Here is a 27,871-nt window from a genome sequence, read left to right on the forward strand (position 1 = left end):
CGTCTGCAAGAATTTAACCAATGGCCGCCTCTCACCATGTCTACGCAGATGCATGGGACGGAAGAGGATGTGAGCATGAAAAAGTCACCGGAAAGTGCTCGCCAACTTTGATGCGTGATAGTGGGTCGTCTGCTGCGTGTAGAAGAGTATTATTTGGTTCTGGTCTTCATGGCAACACAGTGCAGTGATTAAGTGAGTTAATGTGCTCTCCTCGGAAGGCGTTTCAGAGCCCCTTTAACGCCTTCTGATGGTTTCTCTCTCCCCCCCAAGCTACGTCTCTCAAAAGAGGTCTACGTGTGCTCCATTTCATACATTAGGTGCAACGCTGTAAAAGGTAGGGAAGTAGACTGGACGAGAAAATAAGGGAAGGCCTGTTACTCCGCACTTGTTCTGTGCCCGAGTGGTCTATGGCAGGAGAAAGCGACTGCGTGTTCTCGGCAATAACAGTGCATTTAATCAAGATCATGACAAATGTGTCGTGGTAAGCCTGCAGGGAAAGGATTTACTATGTTTCGCTCACCACAAATAACGCACTACCTTTTTGTCGCGGATGCATGCAGGCAGCGCAAAGAAGAGTGCTAGCTTTGACAGTTCCGTGCAGCATGTTTCGAAGCTACGAGCAATGCACGCGTGTTGCAAATGGCGCCAGGAAGGTATACAATGGTTAATTCCACCTATTCAGAGAAGTCGGAGTTGGGGACGATGTCGACGACAATGCGATCGGTTCTGCAAACACAAACACGTGACACTCATTTGATTGCCTCAGGGCACATGACTCAGGGCAAGCAAAGTCGTGGTACGTCGCGGCATCTTCCGGAGTCCGAACGAACTTTTTTCATTACGTTGACCGTGCCACGGCCGGTCTCGAGGAGAGCCCGCGCTTTTCTCCTTAAGGCCTTGCCTTTGCATCGCTTTTTTCTTTATGGCCCGCCTCGGGCCGCATCTCGGTGGGGTCGCCACCGCTCCGCCGCGGCAACCGCCGTTCACGCGGAAGGAGACCGTGCGCTTGCTCCCAGTTCGGCCCGCGTCAGTGGTAACCGTCAAGCCTTTATATATTGTCACGGACTAGATGACAAAGTGGGCAGTGGCGCGGCACAGAGCGCTCGCACTAGGCCCACCGCCGTTAAATCAGTCCATCGCCGCCTGTCAAGTAGTCCTGTCTTCACCTGCTTGCCGTCGCATAACAATATTTTACTTCTTACGCTCTACTCAAAGACCGATAGTCAGCCCCTTTGCCATGGGAGAAATTTGAAACAACGGATTAACGTTTGCGCACTCACTCCTTTAGTCCGAGTGTGTTTGGTCGAATGTATGCTTCGAGCACAGGCGTGAACATGTTATACCCTTATATTTGGCTAAAAGGCACGTCTATCAGCCTCTGTAGTTCGTCTTCCAGCAGGTCTGAATGAGTCTGTAGAATGATATGCGACGTGTAAACACTTGGATGGCAAGTTTCAGAGAGTAAAGGATTCTGCATCTTAAATATAGCTCTGGAAATTTCAAGCGCAGCTGCTTTAATTTTGCAGAACAGTGACATTAAGAATTCATGGTGCTCCCCAGGCAAATGCATCATGTCATTTGCGAAAGCAACGGGTACAGTCGGAGCCCAACCCTGGCCGCAGGATCAGAGCACGTTACACGCGCGCAACCTCGAAGATGTCCTCTTGAAAAGGTATTTTTAAGCTCAGCGGGGTCTCGCGACCGCCCGTCCCACCCGATGACAACGCAAAAATTAAGTCAATTGCTGACAGTAACTGTAAGCACGAACTGCCAGCAAAGCAAAATTAGTTCGGAACTGCAATCTGTCTCAATAAAATCGGCCTTCACCAGCGAACGGAATTATCTGAGAGGCAAACACTACCAGCTTTGCACTATTCTCCTGAATTTCTGCAGCATCGTGATCGCTTTCGAAAAACCTCCCGAGAGCAAGAACTTTCCTGTCATCATTCAGTAAATGAAGTAGCACCCCAAAAAGAAGTTTTCCGCAACATAAACGAGCTCCACTAATAAACCTCACTGCAATTCGCGTCATACTAGCTGGCTTAGATTACAATTTAAGGAAATAATAAGTAAGATTTGCAATGCTTACACGTTAATAAAAGTCCCTGAATTTAAGAGAATAGAGGGCATTGGACATTAAACTGCATATTCTGAGATCTTTTACAAAGATATTTTGAACCAAATATTTTAGGCAGCTTCAGGACACGCCGCAGGTTGAATATTTGTGGATAACATGCTCTTTGTGGTAGTTGAAGTCACTCATTGGACGTACATTATTTTTGAATTTGCAATGCTCACTACGCATCAATATCTGTGGCAACATGCGCAGCTTGTACTGGTTGATTCTGTTACTTTCTAGTAACGTTAGTCAGGCCAGAATGACGACAAGAAAGCTTGCGTCCAACTCGAAAACTGTTTACTGGGCGAACTCGTGTCTCAAACAGAGTGCTGCAGCGATAAAACAAGTGCTCGAAGGTCAGAAGGACGGTCGCTCTCGGCCTTGCAAAATTTAAAGGTGACAAGGAACTTGAAACATTAGACGCCTAATCTGCTTACGACAATTTTGAGCATATAGACTTGCGCGTGGCTACAGTAACTCCAGAGAAATATGGTGGCCTCTCGTTTGACAAAAGCAGAATAGCTGCGTGCCATTGGCTTCGAGCAGAGAACAGTGCTTCTTGACATTTGCACACACATTAGTAGTCAGTTTCTTTTTGAGCTATCCATACCGGCCTCTCATTTACGAAAGTTGTGACGTATACGAGGGTGAAAATAAGTCCACGACGTGCGAAAAGGGATATCGGCGTAATTATGTACTATAGATATAGATCTCCCAGCAATCAATTTATTTGGCAGTTCAACGTTAGTGTACATGAGTCTGACTTTCCACTCTATAAGTATCGTCTGAGGCCACCAGCAACGGTGGTATCGTATTTACGGCTCACACGTAGTCGAGAATATTCTCCGCCATATAGTACATTTCTAAGGGATGAGCGCAAAACTTTCGTTCTATGTGTTTTCATTTCTTCTTCATAGAATTAACTCGTCATTTAATCACTGACCATGAGACATATGAGAGAAAGTGATCAGAGTATTTCCTTCTGGATTTAAAACCACAAATGCTCGACATATTCTGGGGAATGGAAGAGGGATTCCTCATTTTAAATATTTTTATCAAGCCAAGTTTGTGATAAAGAATGTGTGCACATGCGGACTGCGTTCAAGATACTCAGCTTAAGCATCTACACTTTGTTTTTGTTTTTTTTTCGGTGCTGAGCTCACCATGAACTAGCGCGCTACAGCGCGCCGCTGGAACTGCAGGCGTGGAGCCAGCAAGCAGTAGGGTCGTCGCGCCTCTATCGGCGGATGGTGGCGCAGCTCCCGGAGAAAAAAACGCGTTGCATCCGCGGCGAATGCGAAGGCCGTAAGAAAGATTGCGCGCACCCCCTCGAGACCGGCCGTGATCGTGCATGCGGTCTACGTGCCCTGTGCTGCGCTTGCGGTTGTGTGTCCGTCGAGGTGATGTGCTACTGCTTTAATAGGAGCGGATTGTGGATTACCCTCCTGCTAGGTTATGCTAACAAGTGCTGCGTGCCGAATTACCAGATTAATTGGAAATCGGAGCCCAAAAACCACGTTTTCAAGTTTCCCCGAGATCAAGAACAGAATGCCTGGATTAGGGCTATACCACGAGCAAATGCTTGGGAAGATGTTTGGAACGTCTCCAAATAATAGTCTGTCCTGAAAAATAGGATAGACTTAACACTGCATTACAGAAAAGTGTCTGTAAACTAGGAAGCTTGTTACAGTTATAAGCAAAGAAATCCAGCACTTCAAGAGATAGCTTCCTTGTGCAGTTACAGCTGCTATTTAAACAAAATTGAACTTCCCTCTAGGTCTGCGAACTTCACTTTATTGAGGCCGACATCATGCGAGAGGCCTCCCACACTGATGAGCTTACAGAGAGGACAACAACTGCGCTGCTTTCGCACAGGCACAATCCAAATAAGTTTCTAGAATGCCCCTGATCTTTTTAAGCCATGCACCTCAAGGGATGTCCTCGACTCGAAGCGAACACATCTTGTGTCTGCTGCTTTGAAAATTGTGCTTGAAGAATTTGCCGAAGTATTCCGCTAAGTGTAGGAAGTTGATTAGATTCTAAACTTGATGGAATATGTAACCAGCAAGATATATTCTGGCATATTATCTAAGGAAATGAACGCCTTATTTGCTGCACATATTGAAGACCAAGCTCCAGGCATCAAATATCCAGTTCTAGTAAAAGCTGACTTTATCATGACAGTTTACGTTGCAAAGACACCGATAATGAAAATGGGCACCAATTTCTCCATTCTATCTGTAGCAAAAGAGCAAGAAATTGGTGGTGGAGCTACTTGTGAGCACTGAGAACAGCTGCGTCGACATCACACGAAGTCCCAAACCTGCAAACGAAGACATCTGCTTGCTACGTTGTACTGAGCTGGACGCCGCAAGCGTATGCATTTGTCTTCTGAGCAAAATTATAAGTGCAGGCAACCCCAATAAAACTACATACGCAGCTGTGAAGCTAATTGAGTGTGTTTCATTTCTCATTATAGCTGCGCTCCGTAAAACTGTAGATAGAGAAATAAGGAACGTAAAGTTTTTAAAGCAGGTAAAATAATTAAAGTAATGTACAAAGATAAACGTTTACTGCGAAAGACAAGAACGCGATGCAGTTGCTCATATTATTACCTATATACAACCATTACAAAGCTGGTTAATAGCTATTGCTTCCAAAATGAGTGTGCCGTAAAGTGTCTGCTTTTATTCTAGTGTTTGGCAGCACAAAAAGAGTGGATTGATCAATGGAAGCTTAATTCTGCTAGATGATCCCAGCCGCGATTCTACCAACTATGTGGCGGCGACTGTGGGCCTCTTTTTGTGACGTCACGGGCCTCCTCAAATTCCCTAGAGGGTGATGGCCAGACTCGCCAGGAGGGATTTCGTCCTAGCAGCACACGGGGCTCTAGCAAACGATGGAGAAATGGTATGGTAGTGGGAAGCCCGCGCGGCCATTTTTATATGGACTAGGAAGACCGCGGTCCTTCATGCGATGATTTGCGCGATGGGGGCACTTTTTTCGACTATACCTCTGTGCATATGATCCGTGTCTCCTGCAATGGCACATTTGTAGTAGTTCTCGCTGCTCATTTACTTTTTTTTGCTTACATGTGTGTGTTATCGCAGTCGATGGTTTGACCACCTCGGAAGCACAAATGGTCGCTTCATGTTACGATAGCATGGTTATTCCCAAAATATTTCGGCTGTTTATTTCGTGCGACTGGCTGATATTGCGATGGTGTTCGAGGCCTTTCACGAGAGCGGCCACAGATTCCAGAACGCGTTTTGCGAGGTACGTGTAGCGCGATACGGCAGCGCATGGTCTTCACGGCGTTCTGCGCAGTGGAAAGGCTTAATGTGTTTTGAGAAATGATTTATTGACTAAAAAATGTCCTTTATTAAAAGACCCGACAAGCACATTGCTCGAGGCATCTGTGAGAGCATATATGTGGTCCCACAGGTGCACTTTTGGCAGCCGAAACGAGAGCTGATTCCGTCGTCTCCGACTGCCGTACAGCTTGATGCTGAGACCTTATGCCGCAGATGCTTAAATTATCTGTGAAGTACCCTGTGCATGCATCATCCTCGCGTTCAGCTCATTAAAGAGATAAAGAGGTATTTCCCAGCGCGGATCATCATGCAAGCACTCGCTGTACGTGAGACGCCAACACGCAAGGCCGTATTGTAGCGCCTTTCATTCATGGGCTAGCCTTCTGCAGTAAATCTGCAGCATTGTGGACACGATACGCCGCTTTGTACAGTATATCCGTTTGCTCTACATGAACGTTCAACCAGCTGATGTGCCCTTTTATCAATGATTATACGTGCATTCCTAACCGGCAGCAAAAGACTACAGTTGAACAAAACTTATCCCGATTCTTTTCTGATTAGGCTACAGCCCACTAGAAGCAGTTCATGAATGTAGAAATCGCAACGACCACAGCGCTGAGTCAATCGCCGTGCAGGGTCGATCGTCTGCGGTCCTACGTGTCTTTCTCATTGCGTAGGAAACAAACGCGATAATCCGAGAGCACTGTGGGCCGTTTCATGAGCAACGCAAGGGCAGTTTTTCCCTCCGATGTGACGTCGACTGAAAGGTGTGTAAGATTGCGATTTGTGTGTAAGATTGCGATTGCTGATCGAACGCTTTTGAGAATTTCTCGAAGCTTTCACAGCACACAGTGCACCGAAAGCATACGACTGCGTCGCCGCCGCCGATGTATACGGTTGCGAGTGCGATGGGATGTTTGTTCTGCACTCCGATGCAGCCCTCAATACCTTCAGGTCATTGTTTTCTTCCCAGGCAGCCTATTTCTTCTGTACGCGTGCGTAGCAACAAGACGCAGCAGAACGCAAAGCTACGGAGAGCATCTGCCCCCCGTGATTTGTGATAGAGTTGCCGCCGTGATTGCCGGCCGGATGGTTCCGGTGGACGCCAGCCCATGTGACCATCATGCTCTTTGCTATCAGCGGCGAACTTGCTGGCGGCCAGCGGGCTACCCGAGCGCGGTAAATCGAAGACGCCCAGTGTGATTGCTGGATTGGATCGGGGGAGTGGAGAGTTCTGTCTGTAACAGTTATTGTTGCGATAGCTACATGACGATAGCACTTCGAGCCTTCAGCGTGGCACCTCTTGAGCTGCGTGGTGGTGCTGTGGCTGGTCACGGGGTGGTTGGTCACGTGGTGTGGAGCAGCTGCCGGCGACCCTGTTCGCCGATGAAACCGAGTGTGGGGTGGAGTGGAGTGGAGGAAGTGAGAGAGTGAGTAGACGTCCAGGGACGAAGATGAAGAAGGAATGCCCAGCGAAAAGGAGCGGCCAAAGACTTACTTTGCAATTCTACTGAGCGAGTTCCACTCGGCCAGATGCAGCTATCGCGTCACTCCAGGTATAATCAGGGCTAAACAATTGCCATTTAATTTTTTATAGAATACTTGAACCCCGCCACCAGCTCGCAATGGCTCAACCCAGCAGCGGTAGCTGCTCCTCCGTCCGTGAAGAACAGTACTGCTAACATAACACTGAGAATAACGGAACATCACACAGGAAAAAAAAAGCACGCACACGAGAGCGAACTTCCAACTGTTTATAGTGAACCGCGAGTGATATGCATGACATGGCCATGCATTGCGAAGGGCCCGGAGGCGAACTGCTCAGTGATTTCTTAAACATTTTACTCCTTTGAGAGCTCTAGTCCGACACATTTTTTAGCGATGCACGTGTCACTTAAGCTATCTGACATCCGCCTCAATGATTTTGAACGTCAGTTCACAACCATTCCTAGTGACGACAGGGCATTCTTCATAGTTCTTATGTAGTTTGCTCTTTGATTTGCATTTTCTGAAATGCACATCAGTGAGACCACTGTTCGTTTCTTTGACATTGTAAAGATGTTCACGAAAGTGAGCATTCAGGTGCCTTCCACTCTGACCTATATATTTATTTCCGAAAGTAAATGGAATGCTATACACAATACATTCCTTATGCCCAGCGAACTTGGTTTCATGCATCATCGTACAACCAGCCTTTTGAGAACCATGAAACCAAGTTCGTTGAGTTTACGAAATCGATTATGCAAACCTATGTAGTGTGTTTTTGGGACCACATTCAGGCACTAGTACATCATCTCGACGGAAACACAACCACATCCCGTAGCTAACTTGCAGCACTAACAAAGGCGAAGACCTCCTCTGCCTATCACGAGAGCGCGTGAAATGTGTTCCTCTGCCCCTAATCGTGTGTGTTCGTCCGCTTGCGGCATAGACAGTTATGGTTCGAAAAAAGTATAATCCACGCTCTCTACGTACCATAAGCGTATGGTCGTTTATGTACGCTAAATGCACGCATTTTGCTGTACGGTTCTTGATTTGTCACATTAACACATTTAGTTGAGCGTGTGCGAACGGAGATGTAACAATAAGCTGAGCATAGTGGCGCCATCTGGTTGTTAGATATGGAAGAAGTTTCGACAATTCGACGCTCCTTTTTGACACCACAGGCGGCATAATCATCAGTAAAAAATACAGCTAATATATTGCTCATACATTTTGTTATTGGTGAGATGAGATGAAGCCCAAAGCTTCGCACTGAAAACGACAAAAACAATGACGAATCCAGTCCTAGGCGATGGTCGGAGAAGTCCTGCTTCAATCCGCTATTTTGTAAAAGATGATTTAGAGCACGCAGGAGCCGCGTACGATAAACTGGGAAAATAGGTGACGCAAAGCAAGCGTAATGTAAGGCTCGATATGAAATAGCTTTCGGCGCACGCACTCTTTAAAGCACGCTGTCCCATATGCCTATTTTATTTCAATAGATTAAATTGCTGGAGCTAGTTGGTTCATAATGCACAGGTCTGTGTGAGTACAATGTAGTGTGTGCCTCTATGTCTTATCCTGCGTTAGTTTTGCTGGTTCGACCTTATGTGCCTGATTTATACTGGCACTGCATCCGCAGCGTCAGAACGTTGCCATTGCGCTCATCGCAGCTGCGTTCGGAAGCATGTCTCGGGGCAGAAGGCCGCGACTTTTATTGTGTCCAGGTGGTCAAGAGTGCGACAGTGTTTCTGGAACTGATCACAATCTCATCGCCCTGGTCTCGCACTTCGACTTCTCCGAATAGTTGGGGTCATGAAGGAAGGAGTCAATGCAGGAGAGGCTGTTATGCCTCATTTTTTGAAGCTGGACACAAGCGCTGCCCCCGCTACCTCACCAATAAGTGGTAACGCTCTAAAGAAATATTTCTATATTATTGGCTCGCTTGCAGGCTTGTATGCGATATGAACACTCGTTGGCTTTCATTACTCACAAATCACCCACTTAATAAGCATTTTCAAAACAGCTCTTTTAAACTTCAATTGTGAGCTCGGGAAGTTAACTACAATGGTCCACTTTGCTAAGTAGTTGTAATTCAAGTTGTTAGCCAAGTTGGAATATTTTTCTACCACCCTATATAATTTCTTTGTAAGCAAATTTATCCTGGTCAGAAGATAAAAATGCCTTTTGAAGATAATGACCCCCCCCCCCCCACCCCCCCTGCTTCAACTCAGGATAAGAAAAGGGGAGATTATTGAGTGGTGTTAGGAAAGAAAGGTGTGATTAACACTTATTCACTGTGCTCTTTGTCACCCTATCCAAAATCGTGATTTAATTAAACTGCTGGTAGGGTTATCGTTTGTAGGAGCAGTAGTATAGGGAGAATTCACCCGAGCCACAGTGACCGCCATGTTGGTGTACATGGGGCACAGCGAAAGGCAGCCTGGTGTGCTTGCCGCTGAAGCTGCGTACTGTACTACAAAATGGCGCCCGTGACGTCACGTGAATATTTTCCAAGGATCAGTCGCCGTAATTATTTTACAGAATCCAGTGACAAAGTTTTCATTCGATTCTGTCTTAAAAAAAAGTGAAAAACAGAGGTTCTGATAGACTACTTTACCTGTTTCGTTGCCGTGCGTTACCGATGTGCGTTTCTGACAATTAGAGAAAGAGTAGTGCTGAAACGAGAAGAATCCCAAGTATTCGGTGTTATTCAGGACATTGCTCTCTACTCTGATCTATTCTCAGAAGGTGAAAACACCAAGTCTGCTCCAGTTCCGGCTTTCCGCTGCGAGACATGCGGCGACCTGTTCTCCGCACAAGCGCTTCTGGAGAAGCATCGGCAGAGCAAACATTCGCAGAAGCCGGAAGGGAGGCACTGCTGTAGATACTGCCCCTATACCAGCGATCACAAGTAAGCCAAAATATGTCTTGCTGTCTGTTGTGTAGACATGGTGGAAAAAAAAGAATTACAGAGAATTTTTTTGTATATTGGAATTAGTGCGCAAGCAGGAATTTCTGCTACGCAGAAGACGATCATGATCGGGCAGAAGAATATCTTCCACCGGGGTTAGAACCACAGGATTAGTTCCATGTAGAAGACGACGATGAGTGGACAGTGCCGCGGGATGGAATGCTCGAGGTGGGCTGGCTACGAGCAAAAACGGAAAAGAAAACGGACGATTTGTCTCTGCGTTGGTACCCATCTAATTAGTGCTTAGGCACTAATAGCGCGCACTGGACGGGACACAGAAGAGATAGAAGGCACCTCACGCAGAGAAGGCAGCGTGCGTGTTGTGTCTTCCTTGTCTTCTGTGCCCCGTCGAATTCGAACTGTTTTTTCACGCGTTTTTGAACCGTAGACTGTACAGCGCAGTAACTAATGTTGAATTCCAATGGCAGATCCGGATCAAGTTTTTCTGCTCTGTTGGGAGCAATCGTATTCCAGTGGCGAAATGGGAGTGCGAGTTGTCTGTTCCAATGGCAGATCGGGATCGGACGTCGATCCCGGATCGCTCCGTGGAGCAGCGATATTTGCTCCGCCGAAATCGGCAGATTTGACCGGAACCCCGCGCGACGTTTTACATTCCCGCGTCTTGCTTCCGGTCATGACCGATCCGTTCTGTCACATACGCGAACTTCCTGTCGTCGCTACGCGGTGATCCGGGCAACGTACAAGCAGTATTTTTTAAATTTTTTTAAATTGAATTCTCCCAAGTGTAATTATTTTTCGTTCTATTCACGTCCGCACAGGTTAAAACAAATAATTTTCTTAACAGGATGTCAATTCCATCGCGGTCAATTCTTTTTGATCGCTTTTTAGACCAAAATCGTTGACTTGTTTGAACCTCCCACGCTTTCTGACGTCAAACGACGCGTACTCTCTAAGCCTAGCAGCTCTGTAAATAAGGAAACAATCTGAAAATTTGGCGCATTTCATCACTAGAATTTTGTGGTGCGGGCATCATCACACAAAGCGAAAGCTTCGTGCGCCTTTTGTTTGCCGTGAACGCGAGAGACAGACTGGCGGCAAGGACGAATCGCTGGTGAAGCGAGAGGCCGCGCTTCTAAGGGCGCCGCCATGTTGCCTGAACTTGGAGCTATTCTTGCGCTGAAGTGCCCCCGCGGCAGTGCATGCATTCCATTGGCAAAATGGGAGGGAGTGATCTCCGCCTGAACTACGCTCTCCGTTTGTGATCCGGCGGAGCGCTCTCGATCTGCCATTGGAATTCAACATAAGCTGCATCAGCACGTGGAATATAGGATATTACTGAGATCATGTAAATGCACAGTTAACACCGCTGATTTCCATTTCTTCTGTGACGAAATGTATTATAGCACTGCTTTAGAACGCGGAAGGGTCCATTTTTTGAATGAACTCTTTTTTCTTCGTTTGTTTTTTTTTACATCATTTACACGACTCAAGCCATTTCTCATTTTCTCTGGAGATTGTGTTGCTTGTTAGGTCGCATTCTGAAATCCGAGCGAGAATTTCTCGATTAAGCAACTGAATACAACCCAATTTGGCTTCTTAATTATTTGGAAAACAATTACCGCACCGCGCAAATAGTTTACTATTCCTCGTCGCGATGTGCCTTACCTTGTATGCAATTTGCACTATGACGGGCTCTGCAGCAAAAATCGCCGTATAAATAAAACCTTTCACACCAGCCAGACGGCAAGACCACGAGTTGGTGCGCTGTACTGTTGATGGAATAGAAATACAACACCATGACTATATTGCTTCAGCACGGTATTCCATGCTAAGCCTTGCTCAACCGTCTGATATTTTTTGGTGAATGGCTCATTTTCAGTCCGGAATAAACGGCGTTGGAGAGGATCAGTACTTTTTTGTTACAAGAAGAAACTGAGCAGAGTCGTGCAGTTGCATTCGAGGGAACAAAAAGCTCAATTATTTACAGGTGTAATGTTAAAAGACTGGAAGCGAGCAGAGTGGGTGAGCGAACAAATGCGGGGTAATGACATCCTAGTAGAAATCAAGAGCAAGAAATGGGCGTGGCAGGGTATTTAATTCGACGGCAAGATATCCGCTGGTACTTAAGAGTAACGGTGTGGGTTCCAAGAGAAGCCAAGCGTAGCAGGGGACGGCAGAGGGTTAGGCGGGCAGATGAGATTAAGAAGTTTTCAGGCATAGTGAAGGCGTAGCTGGCAAAGGACAGTGTTGATTGGAGAGACATGGAAGATGCCTTTGCCCTGCAGAGGGTGCAACCAGGCTGATGATGATGATGGATATGCGCAGGTTGTTTATGTATTACGCAAGAAATATTCCTGCTTTTCTAATAATCGTCTTCAACTATGCCGGTGAAAATATGCCTTCCCCCCTACTCCTTTCATTTGCTTCCATACAGAGGCCACGTCACCATACACCAGCGGACCCACACGGGCGAGCGGCCTTTTGTGTGCAAGGAGTGCGGAAAGGCTGTCGCGGAGAGGCATCACCTCACCAGCCACCTGCTGACCCACTCGAAGAAGAGACCTCACGAGTGCACCGACTGCGGACAGCGCTTCGCACGCACCTTTGATATGGCGCGTCACCGCAAAGCACAGCACTCCTCCGGTGGCAGGCTTGCGTCACTTGTGTGTCGCTTCTGCGGAAAGGTTTTCTCAGACCTCGGCGCCCTCAATCGGCACATACTGAAGCACACGGGAGAGAAGCCCCATGCCTGCTCGCATTGTGGGCAGAGGTTCGCGACGATCAGCTCTACCAATAGGCATGAGAGAGTAGTTCATAGCCGCCAGTACGCGCTGCACTGCCCGCATTGCGGTAAGGGCCTTGCGGACATGACTAATCTGAGAATGCACGTTCGCAGACAGCACTCTTCCGCTGAGAAAGAGGAACCGCAGTACAGCGAGGACTGACCGAGCTCTATTATGCGCCCACATGCGAGGGAGGGGGTACGTGCTTCTTTCGTAATGCCGACGTGAAAGACAGATAAAACGCACAGTGAATAGTGAAGCGAAGCCAAGTTAAGCTCGTGCGACAGAAAGGAAAGATCGAGGACGGCCAAGAGGCAGGACAAAGCCGAACAGAGTTGAAAACCTTTGAAAGAGCCTAGTTACTACCATGGGCAAACGTAGCAGACAACCCCTCCAAGTTGCGACCTGTGGCACTCTGTGCCACTTGACAAAGCACTTCTGGCTTCAAGAAGGTATCAAGTATACTATAGTGAAGGGCCCACTGCACCGGTCTTGACAGCAGATACATTTTGTCAGGTGGCGCCCCCAAGCAGAGTGGCTGGTTTCGGAACTTGAATGAGGAAGTCTGTTACTTTTATCCGAGATGGGGAGGAAAACGCCCCATCTCAACGAAGCTGGTCCCTAAAGTTTTCTATAAAAACAAAGAAAACGCACCAGAATAGCATCTATAGAAACACGGAAACACTTAAAGAGAAAAATAAAGTCAAAATGGTTGCCTTGGGTGGAGCAGTCTACCTTCGGTTAATACTTTCCCAGCGAAGGGAAAAAAAGCAGGTATTTTTCATTACTGTAAATGCTCAGACAATAAAGTGTTGATAAGTTTCGATTTGTGCCGCTTGTGCAATTGAATTTGGCAGGATAACGCCGCACAAGTCAGCGTGGTGTTCGCAGGCGATTTGGCCATCCAAAATTGTCAACTGACGCTGCTCTGTTCGCACTCGGCCTGTTGATGTTGTTCTGCTCGGCTATCGATACTCGGTGCCGCTTTCAGCGTTCTCTAAAATGGCGCAGTTCTGAGAGCTGAAAATAAAGAATAGAAATAGGCGACAGGCTAATTTTTTGCCGCCAGCTGGAAGGCTCACTTTTTTTTCTCCAACATGTCATTGGAAAGTTTCTATCATGTGCTGTAAAGCCCTCGTCATTAGCTTCATTCCAGTGCTGTTTTATTTTTCTCGCCTCAGCCGAAAACCTATGCGTGTCATTCACTGGCTGTTGAATGTGTTTTAACTCTATTTCCACCTGCAAGCAGTGTTTCGCAATTTGACTTAGTTGCGGAAAGTTCGCCATAACCCTTAGTTCAATTTCCTAGATATGATTATTTGGTCCTTGCCGTTACCAGCACTTGCTGAACTGCATTGCAGCGCCTTAAAGGATCCTGTTTAGCCCAACATTTATGTCGAATTGCCTGACTGGGATGTGCGCATGTTGAGTATATATACAGGTTTTAAGCGAAGGTAAAGTGCAATTTTTAAATATCTGCTTTCTGACATACTGAAGCGGCTTCTGCAGCGTTGTTTTGGCAGACATCTGAAAATGCACAAATCATGCCATGGTTATGTCATGGTTGTTCGAAGTATTGCAGTTTTGTACTTAACTGAAAAATACAAAAGGCTGTGATTATATTTCCAAATTTTCAGTGTCCATGCGATCGATACTGGGATCAGGAAACTCCTCGCAACTACAGCGACTGCCATATTGAAATTCTCACGGTACGTCTCAAGGACATACAGGCCGCAGGGTCGTCTGCAATGCGGGCTGTGGTTTCAAGGGACATGCCTCCTTTCGTCTACGATTGAGGTTGAATTCGCAGGTCAATGAAGATATTCCTGCTGACGACCTGAATAGCTGCGCTTGTCACAGCCTTATGCTTTTTAGAAAAAACGAAACTCTGGGCTACAATTTATATAATGATACATGAACACTTGCAAGTGATGAGGCTCTCCTGAAATCTTATTCGGTGCTGGCTAGGCCGACTTCTCCCTCGACGAGTAAGGATAGCAAGTCCGCAGATTCGTGTGTGCAATTTAGACGACTGAAGAGAGCGAATTCACAAGTTTCTAAGGCAAAGGACCATGTAGTGTAGTTCTATCAACAGCGACCTAAATAGAACATTTTGTACGTCTTAGGAAGCGCGTACAATAAGCAGGAAGTGCTGCAGTGATTTGGTGCGATGACAAAACCTACAGGCTGCCAGGGCCAGTTTTTGGCGCTGCCTGTGGGTAACAAATTTGAGTGTTTTATTAAATGCAAACGGTAACCAAAATTACTAGTGCGTAGAGCCGTTTAAAATGAGTATTTTTCACATCGGAGAAACAAGATGCAGTCAGGGAGAAGTGCTGGTCCTTAGCAGTGTCAACAAAACTGAAAAAGAAGCTTCGTTGCCCTGGCAGGCAATTGCATCATTGGCGCCTCTTGCAGCGTTGTTGTAATTTGTATACAACTAAAGATCCAACCGGTGTGCAACAGAATATTTTAGATAATATGAGCTTAGCTTGTGCAATATGCAGTGAAAACAAGCAGTACATGGCTGTTTGTATATGCAGTTGTGTAAACAACAGCATAGCGTTGCGTGGCCGCAGTTGTAGTAACCGGTGCATTCCTGGCGGAATTTTGCGCTCCCACAGCAAGTGCTCAACGTGTACTAATTTCTTTAAGTATTCATTTATTTATTGCACTAGTGAAATACGCATGAAGCTGTATCAGGGTTAGGGTTTTTATAGAGGTAGCTAATAAAGTGCTAGTTCTACCTCGGTAACGAGTATCTAAAAAAGGAGCAATAATGTTCTGATAAAGCCTCACAATGTGGTTAAATGCCATGGAATGTGGGAATATGTATAGAAGGAGCTCTACAGAATGCAGTGTAAACATGCACGAACAAGGATTTATATACTTCGCTCGTACTGCTGAATCTTTTCTGTCGCTTGTCAGTAAAAATCTCGCACCTCAATTGTTTTGTGATTTCTTGTCTCAAATTCACTTATTGCCGTCAATATGAGCATGAAAGACACTTACCTCCATATGGCCCAATCCATGCACACTGCTGCTCTGTAATTGATGGTGTTTTCAAATCCACAACGGCAAACAGGAATGCAGCTAAGTGTTGACATGTCGCGCTCAACCTGTTTGAGAAGGGGAAGTAACAGAAAAATTGCATGCAGTAAATGACCCGAATGTGGCAACTGTAAAGCAGTTAAAAACACACTCGCTGCAAGGAAACTCTTTGCCTGAATATGGATCGGTAAACAGCTTTGAAAATTAGCCAACATAACTGCTTTGTTGAAAGATTATCAAATTGCTAAAGACACATGCACGGCGCACACGACGTTGAAATCTGAACAAGTTTTATAAGCCGAAGTGATGCATTCAATAGGTTTTTGTTTTAACAGGAGCACGCGTTCATTCCTCGCTGCGGTGCAAAAGCCAGCGGCTAGTAAGATCCAGGTGCTCGCCGGGTCGTCGCGCGGCAGGATGTCCTCTTGCAAACACGTTCACATGCGTGCAGGCTGAACAGCTTCAACGTAAAATAGTGTTCACTTGCTCCTGTACTCGCCAGTTTTCCGCAAGGACTGAGGGCATAACGCAGTGGCCTAGCGCAAGCATCATCGTGGATACTATGTTACAGTAGACGAAAGAAAATACCCTGCGGTACACTCGTAAAAAGCTTGCGCGACTTGCATTAACTCTAAGCTCAGCATAACCAGCTGCTTGTAATGCCTGCTCTTCAATGAAGATGACAAGTACTTTTGTGATACTCCACCTCTTCTGTACTTAGCCACTGCACATGCGTTATATATTTGTCCTACAGGAAGTTCCAGTCACAGCGCATTCTCAGTTCGCACCACTCGGCGTCCGCAGCCTTGAAATGTTGAATATCTTCTTGGCTAAGTTTGGGTGCATCTCTGAAGTCTCACTTCCAATTGTTTTCGTTGAAAATGCTGAAAAAAAGCCCTGCACGTCTGTGCCTCCATGCTGCAAGTGTGGCCAGGTACGACGTAAGAAAAACGATAGAAAAATGACGAAGTGGTGGTGGTGTGTGATGAGTAACGTCTGATTCGACGCATTGCTCCTAAAACAGGCGGAGCCCGCTCTCATGTTGCGCGACAGCTGGTGCGGGCGGTTGTGCAACCGCGCCTCGTTTACAAAGCCCAATCCCAGCATTTGACGAGGGCTCAATGGGATCGTCTAGAAGCTGTTAATCGATGGGCAATGAGGGTCATCACTTGCCTTCCCCGCATTACCCCAATCGTGGCGCTCCAAGAACATGCACAGCTGAATACTCTAGATGAGCTGGTGCAGCAACGACGCGATGCTCGCCGCCTAAAGTCAAGCCTTACACACGCGTGTGCACTCAGGGCATATGCTTCATCGCACTTCATTCTACAGCCGCCCCCAACAGTTCTTCCTCCTTGGTGTTTTGTGCAGCTAAGTGACAACAAGCCAACTGATCTACGTCGGCCATCATCTACTCGCGCGGCATCGTTGTTTCGCGACCGAATTACAGAGCAAGACGCCAATCTGCGGCATGGCTTCATCGTTATTTACGTTGACGCAAGCATCCAGGGGCGCGATTACGGATCGCTCTCAATCGAAACTGTCTCAAAAAGTGTATCATTTGCCCCTCTCCTATTGGTCGGCCATGGGTGGCGGCCATTTTGATTTTTTGCGTCACTGACTGACGTCGTAGGTGGCCCAGAAGTGTTGACGTTGGCCACCAAATTATGCGGGCAGATTGAGATGATTTTTTGAGACTGTCACATGACAGAAAATGGCGGCTGTTTACATCGTCGTATACGCGGGTGACCGCGCGAGCAATGGTGTCGGAGGGTGCATGAAGACGACTGACGCGCGGGACAAGTTATTTCGACGCTTCGACTTAAGAAGAAGACTGCGCAGTGGCTGTGCGACGAACTCGCCGTTGAACTGGGAGGTGCGCGGGTGAGTGCGCTGTCAGTGGAGCGGCAGGTGCTGTGCGCGCTGCGCTTCTTCGCCTCCGGTGGGTTTCAAGGCGCCGTTGGAAATGAAGAAAACGTCGGCGCAGCCCAACCGACTGTGAACAAGCCTTTGCGGCGGCCAGTGGAGGCCAATGTCAACGTTTGGTCACAGAAGGGGGGTGTTCGCTTTCCGAGGAGAAGGCGGCGGCGAAGGAGGGCGTCGTTTAACTAAATGCTCGCCACGGCAGCATCTCCGGCGTCGTCGGGTGTGTCGATTGGGCACTCATCACTATCAAGGAGTCTGGGGGCAGTGCTGCGAACGAGCCGCAAGCGGTTCTACGCTGCGAACGTGATAGTGAGTATACCTCGGCCACTGTTTTTGACCGCATGAGTTCAGCTACAAGTGCGGGCCCTCGCAGCGAGAGTGAGTACGGGCTGTGCTTGTTTTTTCTCAGATCTGTGGCGCGAACATGTGCATACTGGCCGTGGACTCGCACTAACCCGAATCCTTCCGCGACGCGTTTGTCTGGCGGCATTCCGAGGCGGAGGAAGGCCTGCTGGACGACGGTGATTTTTTTTCTGGGTAAGCAGTAAAATAGCCGTGTCACCCGTCGGGCGAACTCAGTCACATCTATTGAGCTCCAGCGCTATGCATTTGCCCGGATCTGCTAAAGCTACAAGAATCAGTCTGGACAGTTACACAAATGCAGACATTTTACAGTATGATAGTGTATTGCCACCCTTTCCTTTTGTTAAATATAATTGCAGCAGAAACACAGGACACATATTACATTGTTGAAATGCATAGCCTTTCCTGTTGAAGAAACCAAAGCAAGATGCACCTGACAGCGCTTGTTTTGTAGGCAATCATAGCGCATCATTCGTATGAATATGGTGGTAAAAGACTGACCTTACAGTAGTGCTCACTTATACATCTATATCCTGCATGTATGTATGCTCTTAAATGTCATATTCAGCAAAGCCTGGATGTGGGCTACTTGGCATGAGTCTTCTACTGTATAGCAGAGTGTCCTGTAATGCTGTTGAGATCACTGAGAAAGGACATGCTTAGCTGCGTCATTTTTTGTTATGCAGGAGACTATGTCTACCCACTGGAGCCATGGCTGCCTGCACCAGTTGCGTGGCATCACAGACCTGACTCACCAGAAGGCCTGTACAACACGCCACATGCATTCACACAATTTGTGGCTGAGCGCTGTGTTGGTGTGCTGAAGAGCTGCTTCCGTTGCTTTCAAGGGCACCGGATGCACCACTGCCAGTGGAAGTGGACAGTGCTCATCATCACCGCACGTGCTGCACTTCACAGCCTCTGTTTGGATGTGCCCATATCAGCAGAGGGTGCAGGCGACACTGCCTCTGACCCAGATAACAACGGGCCACCTCTAAATGGTGGGTACCTCGTACAGACAGGATCCCTCCTCACCTGCCTCCTGAGAAGAGCAATGCTGTGCTGTACTTTTGGCCTCTCTAGGACGACCCGTCTCCAGAGGAAGGCGTACTGAGGGATGGTGCAGTGGCAGTTGCGATGGAAAATCTAGCGTCCAGAGACAACTCACCATGCTGGCGTAGAGAGTTATATCAGCCACTCTTCCCCTGTTACCACTGTCATTTCCTTGTGTCAGTGCACAACACACATCTGCAAGTGTGTGAGCAACTGTGTGATGTGGTTGTGCCCTTGGCCAACCTGTGTGCAGCCAGAAGCCAGCAGTGACAAACAAGTGCCCCCCACTGGCTGCCACTTCATTTTCAGTGTGTTTGCTAGTATATCTTCCAGTCCCTCAGCAGCGTGTTGCACAGTCTCTTCCTGAAGACGGAAAAGGTGTTGAAGCAGCCCGCCCAATTTCTGAAAAGCATCATTTTGAACTGTCTTTTGCCAATGCTTATGTCAGCCCACCTGCCCCTTCTCTGCTGTCTCCTTCCAGCTTGGTGGAGTGCCTGTGGTCATTACCTGTGTGACGAACATGCATGAACCAAACGTGTAGTGCTGGAATAAGGCATGAAATATTTGTGATGCTTGTTGGAATCAAAAAGCTGTTTTTTATTGCATCATACATTCAGTAAGCGCATTTATTTTTTTAGACACAGCATTTGACACGAGTGTTTTTATTGCAGAAAAGGCAGTGTACATACAAGCATACTTTACCTTGATGTACAATTACCATATGCCATTTCTGAGTGCAGTTAAGAAAAAAAATTCTGAAAAATTGAGTTCAAAGTGCATGTTTTTTTTTCATACAGAGGCCACCTGTACAATAAATATGGCATAGTACAGTGTACATAATGCATTTTCAGGACTATAAAACATTTTGGAACATATAAGACGTGTAAATGCCAAAGCTAAGCTTTTAGCCTAATGGTATGGGGCTAGGGGTTTCACTCTGTGTTAAAAGCTGTACCTACTGCAAGGAGACCGCTGTACAACAATGCATAATAAATATTGTAAGGTGCAGTGGCTACAATGACTGCTGAATGACTAGAACATCTTCACTGATAGAGATGTGTAAACATCACAGACACATCACCAAGGAGATGGTGTGTGAGTAGACGTTAGTTTACAATCACAAATCATGCAACACCATTACTGGAAATGCTCTACAGCTCTAAGAATATACAGGCAGCTCCATTATGGAAACTTTTGAGCTTTTGAGCACTCGGTTACTGCCCCATAACCGACACCTAGCTTGGTTTGCGTAACACAGGGCTATGAAGTCTTGTCCATGATGACACAAGACGGTGACAATGCCGAATGGCCGGACAAGCTCTTTATGCTATCGCATATGTGTGATAAGTGCAACTGCTTTCAAGCTACTTTTCGTCTAGGTATTTAATATCCTCGTTATTTTCAACTGGCTGTTCTCTTTCTAACTGGAGCGGCCTGTATACAGGGTGCCTCAGATATGATGGACCATAATTTAAAAAAAAAAACCCAAGTGGTCTTCCGACCTGAAAGGAAGTGTATGTTAGAAGCTATGCAAAGTATTTAAAGCCCTTCAAACAGTGCCCTCACCAAACCCAGTTATACCAACATCACTCCGCCTGCTGAGCAAAATACAATAACATATTACACATCACACTGCCCCGTCCTACCTACCTCAATGCCCTGCATCATATGAAATTCAAGCGCTGTGTACCAGCAAACATGAACAAACTTGCTCAACAAGCCATACAGGAAAACTACTTTCCTGAGCCTGGATCTACAAGATCAGCAAACAACAATGGAACAAGCTCGTTCTCTCCTCGGTGACAACAGCAAAGTTATCAAATCAAGTGCTTCCTTTCTAAACAAACTAAGCGGAGCATAAACATCACAATTTCTGCATCTTGCACAGGGAAAAAAAAAAACACCGCAACAGTTGAACATCAACCGAACGGAGCTACAAAAATACAAACGGAACATCAAGTGCTTATCCCGATGTGGGCGGCATCACTTGGTTACGAGGCAGAAGAGTGATTGCTGCCACAGAGGCAGGCCGTGTCGGCTCTCATTTAATAATAATTGGTTTTTGGGGAAAGGAAGTGGCGCAGTATCTGTGTCATATATCTTTGCACACCTGGACCGCGCTGTAAGGGAAGGGATAAAGGAGGGAGTGAAAGGAAGAATAGGTGCCGTAGCGGAGGGCTGCGGAATAATTTCGGCCACCTGGGGATCTTTAACGTGCACTGACATCGCACAGCACACGGGCGCCTTAGCGTTTTTCCTCGATAAAAACGCACCCGCCGCGGTCGGGTTCGAACCCGGGCTCTCCTTTCCCGCACCGAGATTGCAAGCTATCAGCAGTTGCACCTGTCTGCTCCCGTCTGTCGGCAGTTGCTTATATGTGATGATTCATGGTTTTCTGGTATTTTCTAAAGAAAATAAACAGAACCACACGTCACTCGGTCATCGATAGGCGCCGACCGAGAACACAGACTAAAGTTGCCTTCGTCGATTTTCGTGCCGAGCGCTGCTTGTTAGTTGATCTCGGCAGGCCCGTAGCATTCACTGCCTTCAATCAAATTTTTCTGCGCACTTAAGACATCCGCAAAGTACCTTGATTTTAGACGACACGCGAGAAAACAGGAACTAGCCAAGGAATCAGCTGTTTTCTTGCAGGCCGCCATGTTCACGTTATGCCACTGCCAGCGCGCCCCCATGGCAAGAGAAGTTACCCTACAGCAAATTTAAGTGCAAAACTGAGAATGCATCTAATTTTCCTTCGTGTTGTCCAGATTTCAACACAGTTTGTTACCAAAATAAAATATTACTTGCTTTCTTCATTGCGTTTTTGTTCACGCTTTACCGCTGACAGCACACCTTCGCGGCAAAAAAAGTGACTGAACAGCAAACTTAATTGCAAATATGAAAACACTGCTTCTTTTGCTTGGTGCTGTTGAGTTTGAAATACAGTTTCTTAGCAAAATAAAAGATTACTCCTTTTTATTCACTGCGTCTTTACAGCAAAACATTAGTCTACGGTCCCTTGTGCGAATAGTAGTTTCGGGGCGGAGCCCTGCTACTAGCCACCGACACCTTGCTCCGCATTGGCCGATTCGGTGGTCGGCATCACTCGGTGTCGTCATTTTGACGTCACGATCTCAAAATTGAGACAGTTTTTGAGAGCGATCCGTAATCGCGCCCCAGAAATCTGCCAAGACATGCATCGTCTTGCGGCACGCATCCCGCAGCAAATCCGTATTCGAGTGGGCCCCACGTGACCTGAGCGCACAAAGCCGCGCAGATTCTGCGACCCGCCTTTCAACCCCAACCTCGTCTTTGCCTCGAGTCTTCACTCTGGATGACACCACCCTCCTTTTAACAAGAAAGGAACACCTCCGGCGCCGCACTTGTGCTCTAATCCCTCCGTGCGCGGTAACCCTCCCCCGTGGTCTTACCCGTGCAGAGGAAGTTTCGCTACGGCGGATACGGGTCGGGGTTGCCCTAACTCCAGTTTTGACACGCAAGTGGCCGCATTTCAAAGATTTATATCCGCGCCCCGGGTGTCCAGTCTGCAAGAACAGAGACAGTGAGGCGGATATCCACCACCTGTTATGGGACTGCCCGGCGCTGAAGCCGACGAGAATTCGGCACCTGGCGGCAATGGGACTCTCACCGGACAATCCGGATTGATATATTGCCTGGACACAGGGTCCATATCATCGTTCACTTCGTGATTTCATCAAATCAGCCCACCTGTTCATTTATTTAGGCATCTTACCCATTTCTCACTTAGTTTTTGTGCCCTGAGGCACTAAACATCGCTTAAAAAAATTGCACTGATGCTTCGTCTATGACGAAAAAAAATAAGCGGAACGCGGCGCGGACTCAACAGCTAGTTCACTAGCTGACAGAACACATCCACTCGCTTTGCACGCTCAACACACAGAAAAGGTAGGCATTGCTAGGCTTGCTACGAACTCGGTTTGCAATTTGCGGCCGCTAGAGGGACGCCCCACTGGTAAAAGGCCTATTGAAGAGTTTTGGCTTGCCCTTCACCGACCATTGTTTAATCAATATTCTTTCCCCAATCTGTCATTAGTTGGCGGAAACCTTATTTTCCTTTTTCTAACCACCGATTGTTGAGGAGGGTCGCTTGTTATCTTATTGGCTGCTGTCCCCGCTAAGGGCGGAGACAGTGTGTTTAAAAGCAAGCGCTCTGGGTTGAACCAGGACTGAATTCGTCTGTCAACGGATTAGTCATCTTCTAAATATTTTTCTGCTTTCTCGTTTCTTTTCTTTTTGGTATAAAGAAATAATTAACCTTCTACTTTCCTGGAGTAACGTGAATGTTTGCGAGTTAAAACCACCGGCTCATCAACAGACCCCGTTTTCATCATCAACAAGGTGTTTGCTCTCATCGCTACTTGAAGGGGATTGCAACTGCCGAAGTCGAGTCAGGATTGCGACTGGCGCAGTCTGAAGTGGAAACCCAACCGACGCAGTCGAGAGAAGATTGCAACTGGTGCAGTCTGAAAAGGAAACTCAACTGGTGCAGTCGACACAGGTTCACAACACCCTTTCTACTCGAGGCATTGGACACAAGGTGAGAAGAATAAGTCGGTGGACAAGCTAAAGACCAGTTTGTCTTAATAGAGAAAATGTGAAGCTGTGTCGAAATACTGACGTCGAGAGCTTCACTGCAGTGAATTTCCTGCTGGGAGTCTGCTTGTCCCAACACTGCTGGGATTTTGGCACATTCCCAGCAGCTGCTGGGACCAGCAGGCGCTGCTGGGACCAGTAGGTGCAGCTGAGACCAGCAGGTGCTGCTGGGACCAGTAGGCGCTGCTGGGACCAGCAGGCACTGAAATGAGCTTTGACCTCTAGAAATTCGTGAAAGATTAACATCAGTAGAAACGAGGCAAATACCACAAAGACAGTGCTGTCTGGTATTTGTATCACTTCTATTGTTCTAGTTCCTTCACGCAGAATGTGAGGAACCTAAGCTAAACCAACATGCCAGTTCTGCTCATCCGAGACTGCCGAGCAAACACAGCTCATTGGACACAGGTTCCCACTTGCTGCTTTGACGCATACTAATGCATTACATGTTCTCAACAGCAGGAGAGGGCAAGAACATCTACTTGTCTTGTGCAGTTTAGCATGTTTATTGTCATGTGAATGGACAGTTCACTGCATATCCTTCCTCTTGGATTTTACGACATCTTGAATCTTCTCGCTGAGGATCCTGTTGATGTTTTTTACGACGGTGTCCACGTCCACGCCCTTTTGTAGACACCAGTGCTTGGCCGTGGCTGCAAAAAAGTATTTACAACAGTTAATAAGGTGCTGCAGAGATAGCTGCCTTATGAAAGGAAGGAGGGGTGTGACACAGTAGGATCCAGCAGGTTATTGCAAGGGCATAGTGCACATAACTCCCAATTTGCTATAATAACTAAATAACTTTAACCAACTCGCTTCTTGGCCTATAAAGAATTATCATTCATGGTTTCAGATTTAATCTGAGACGTTTAAAGGTGTCTGATAATTATAAGGCAGCTTATAGCTAAGCAGGCGTACTACTTACCACTTGGCGGCTGTCGCGGCTTTGAGCTGCTAGTGTTTAGCTTCTGGCAACGTCCATGTTTTTTTAGTATGGTCTCATACTCTGCTTTTTTGGATGTCAGCAGAGTTCGCTTTTACTTCTAAAAAACGAAAAAACTAAAAACAGGATGTGCTGCAACAAGCATACACTACAACACATCGCAGGTTAAATTTCACGAGATTGCACAATGAAACAAGATATAACACTGCACAATGCAAGCACACCTTCTTCTTTTGGGCTGCTGTTCCCTCTTCACATGTCTCACTTGAAGAATCATGCGAATCTGGAATTTTTGGCATCGCAAGTGTTTTTTTTCATTATTTCCTGGATTTCTTTCTCCGACTCTGCGGTGAGAAGTTCAGACATACACACACATATATTATAGTAACCCAGTTCGCGTGGCAAAATCTCATGCAGTTAAGGGGCACAAAACTGAGCCATTACCTCCTAGCATCAGGGCTTGGGCGCTGTAGTGACCGCTGTCCTTTCCGTCCAGCGGATCTCTCCAGAACGCGGTATACTCAGACCGCGTATTGAAGACTGTGTTGTTTTTCGGGTTGAAATTCGTAATATCCTTTGCAGGAATCACGTACAACTTCTTGTCTATATCGTGTACGAATCTGACAACGGCAAACATCGCACGTGTCCGTGGAGCATGATGCACACCAAGGATCACTAATAACTCTGCAAGCGCAGATCCGCTGCAGATTAATTAACTGAATAAGTTCGGATTAGCGAAGTAATTTAAAAAGCTAAAAGCCGCCGCAGTATGATAGAACAGAGAGACGGGGACCGATACTCGTCCGTGCACTCCGAGAAGACAGGAAAAAAAAGGTAAACAGGTACCCAATGTCGCTATCTCCAAAAATAGACGCGACCAACTTCGGACAAGAAAAAAGGTAGTCAGTAAACAAGTTTTTCAAAACTGGTTTAAAACAAAACAATTGATGCACAGTTACTTATTAAGTTTTACTGGCATGTTCATGTAATCAAATGTGCTAATTTACTCGTAAATCGGTTCAATGAGCTCTTGAAGGATAGCCACATTGGCATTTTCACCAGTCCAGGTTGTCTAAATCCAATCCAAATCCAATTAAACGCTTCGTTTAACTCGACGACTGTAGTGCAGTGAACTAGTATATTTTCTGTAACTGTAGGGCCTCCTGCAAAATAGGCTAGGACACTTAGAGTTTTTTTTTTCGTAAGGGCCGCCCGATACAAAGAGAAAGCCACATATCCAAATCCTGCAGCAGCAACAGCAATCCCCGCCTAGGGCTTCTCTTCGGTCGACGTTCAAGTGCTATTCGGATCTTGGCCGTGGTATTATTGTCACAGTGAGCTGAAAGAATGGGCCGTAGGAATAAGCGGTACCGGCGTTGTCTTCACCCAGGCAGCGATGCTGGTCTTCCGAGTTCCACCAGAAGTTATCTTCGGATGTCTGCGCGCCCACCGTCTCCAGCTGAAGGGCCTACGCGGTAATCGTCGCCAGTGCAAGGGGATACGCACCCGACGTCAACAGCGCAAGGATCTCCGCGGCCGCCATCATCGCCAGCGCAAGGATCTACACGCTCAGCTTCGCCAGAGCAAGGTCCTACGCGGTCACCTTCACCAGCGCAGACATCACCACAGGCCACGCATCATGATGGGAATGATTATGGCAGCAGCTATAATTGGTCAGGTCTTACGGAAACTCCTACATCGTCGAGCGATCACACGCAACTGCCTGACTTTTCCGAGCACCTTGAGACGTCAGATCAGACGCAGTGCAGTGATTTAACTGTTGAGGACTTACTTGCACTGACTGTGAATTTTGCCGTTGAGTATGGATTGTCTTGGAAGGCAGTCGAAGCGCTTCAGACTGATATTATATATTCTTGATAGGCATGATCTTCGATCGACGAAGTATCGTTTTAAGAAAAGCGTTGGAGTTGGAATTCACAAGGTGAAGTTCCACTTTTACTGCTCGCCGTGCATGAAGATTGTCGCAGAAGCTTGTCACTGTGGTGTTTTTTTATTTAGTTACACCTGTCTCCCAATAAATACACAAGTTTCAAGCGCTGAAGCAGTTGCCAAATGGCTGTTAATACACACCTTCCGAATGAAACTAGTTATGTCTAGTTGGTTTCCAACTAGCTAGGTCATCAGGTCCAATACAAGCCAGGTTGAATTCCCAGCTGATCAGCTTTTCTCGAGGCAATTAAATATTAATCTCAATATAAAGCCGGTTTCTTCTCTACTGAGACCAGTAGAACCCTTCTGACGACCGGCTACTTGATTTTAAAAGCAACCAGTTGACCGAGTACAAAACCAGCAGGTTTACTGCTGGGACCAGTTGATCGAGTACAAAACCAGCAAGGTTGCTGCTGGGACCAATCCGCCAACACAAAACCAGCAAGTGGTGCTGCTGGGACCAGCAGGCTCAGACATCAAAACCAGCAAGGTTGCTGCTGGGACCAGTTCCCAACACAAAACCAGCAAGTGGTGCGGCTGGGACCAGCAGGTTCAGACCAAAACCAGCAAGTGGGCTGCTGGGACCAGCAGGCCCAGACCGAAAGCAGCAAAGTTGCTATTGGGACCAGTGCAAACCAGCAGATTCCCAGCAGGAAATTTTCACCTGGGCGGTCGTGTTCGAGTGGACATCAGAGGCTTAAGTATGCGAGGAGCTGAAGGAGCCGGGACAGGACAAGCCATCAAGGGTTCGAGTCAGCAAGCGGCTGAAAAGAACCAGGCGTCCACATTGAAAAGTTTCAGAAAGAGAACCAGGCGACTGAGTCATAGTAGCCAGAAATCAGCAAACTGCTGAGCGATCCAGGGCTCTAGTTGTCCGCATCGAGGAGCCTGTCGTCATCACTGAGGACGACGAGATCACCGTGGCAGAAAGGAACGAGTGAGGTAGACGACCTTTCTGCTTTCTCCAAATTCGCCATTTCGGGGTAGGCTTACGTCCTAGAAATGGTAGCAAAGAAAACGGAAGTGGTTGCTGCACGGTATGGTTGGGAGTGCATGATGCGATGTGGTGAGCAGGAGGAGGCAGAAAAGCTGAGTGACATTGAGAATTTGAAACTCCAAATTGAGCTGGGAAAGAGAAAACTTGCACAGATGCAGGTTAAATTAAGGCAGATGACGAAATCTGATAGCGAGGTCTATTTCGAAGCAGTTCAGTGTTTTAACTGCATGAAATTTGGGCATCCAATGACTTACTGTTCGAAAAAGCAAGAGCAATATGTTCACGGTGAGGGGAGATGTGTGCGAGCTAGTAGCCCAGGT

At 47.0% G+C, this 27,871-nt stretch overlaps 1 protein-coding gene across 5 annotated transcripts in view; it reads left to right on the plus strand.

Annotated features, from left to right (window-relative positions):
• The window catches only part of LOC144128263 (histone-lysine N-methyltransferase PRDM7-like), a 54,327-nt gene extending 40,868 nt beyond the window's left edge, over nucleotides 1-13,459 (plus strand). For 3 of the 5 annotated variants that reach the window (XM_077661527.1, XM_077661529.1, XM_077661528.1), the window contains 2 exons: nucleotides 9,664-9,829; nucleotides 12,285-13,459. In XM_077661527.1, the coding sequence (XP_077517653.1) occupies nucleotides 9,664-9,829; nucleotides 12,285-12,795 (677 nt within the window). In that variant the 3' untranslated portion in view covers nucleotides 12,796-13,459. Of the gene's footprint in view, nucleotides 1-4,363; nucleotides 4,528-9,663; nucleotides 9,830-12,284 lie in introns of those variants that run through there. The other 2 variants (XM_077661532.1, XM_077661531.1) reach the window with 2 other exon arrangements.
• Nucleotides 13,460-27,871: the final 14,412 nt, after the last annotated feature.

The sequence above is a fragment of the Amblyomma americanum genome, chromosome 4 (genome assembly GCF_052857255.1).
Source record: "Amblyomma americanum isolate KBUSLIRL-KWMA chromosome 4, ASM5285725v1, whole genome shotgun sequence".
NCBI lineage: Eukaryota > Metazoa > Arthropoda > Arachnida > Ixodida > Ixodidae > Amblyomma > Amblyomma americanum.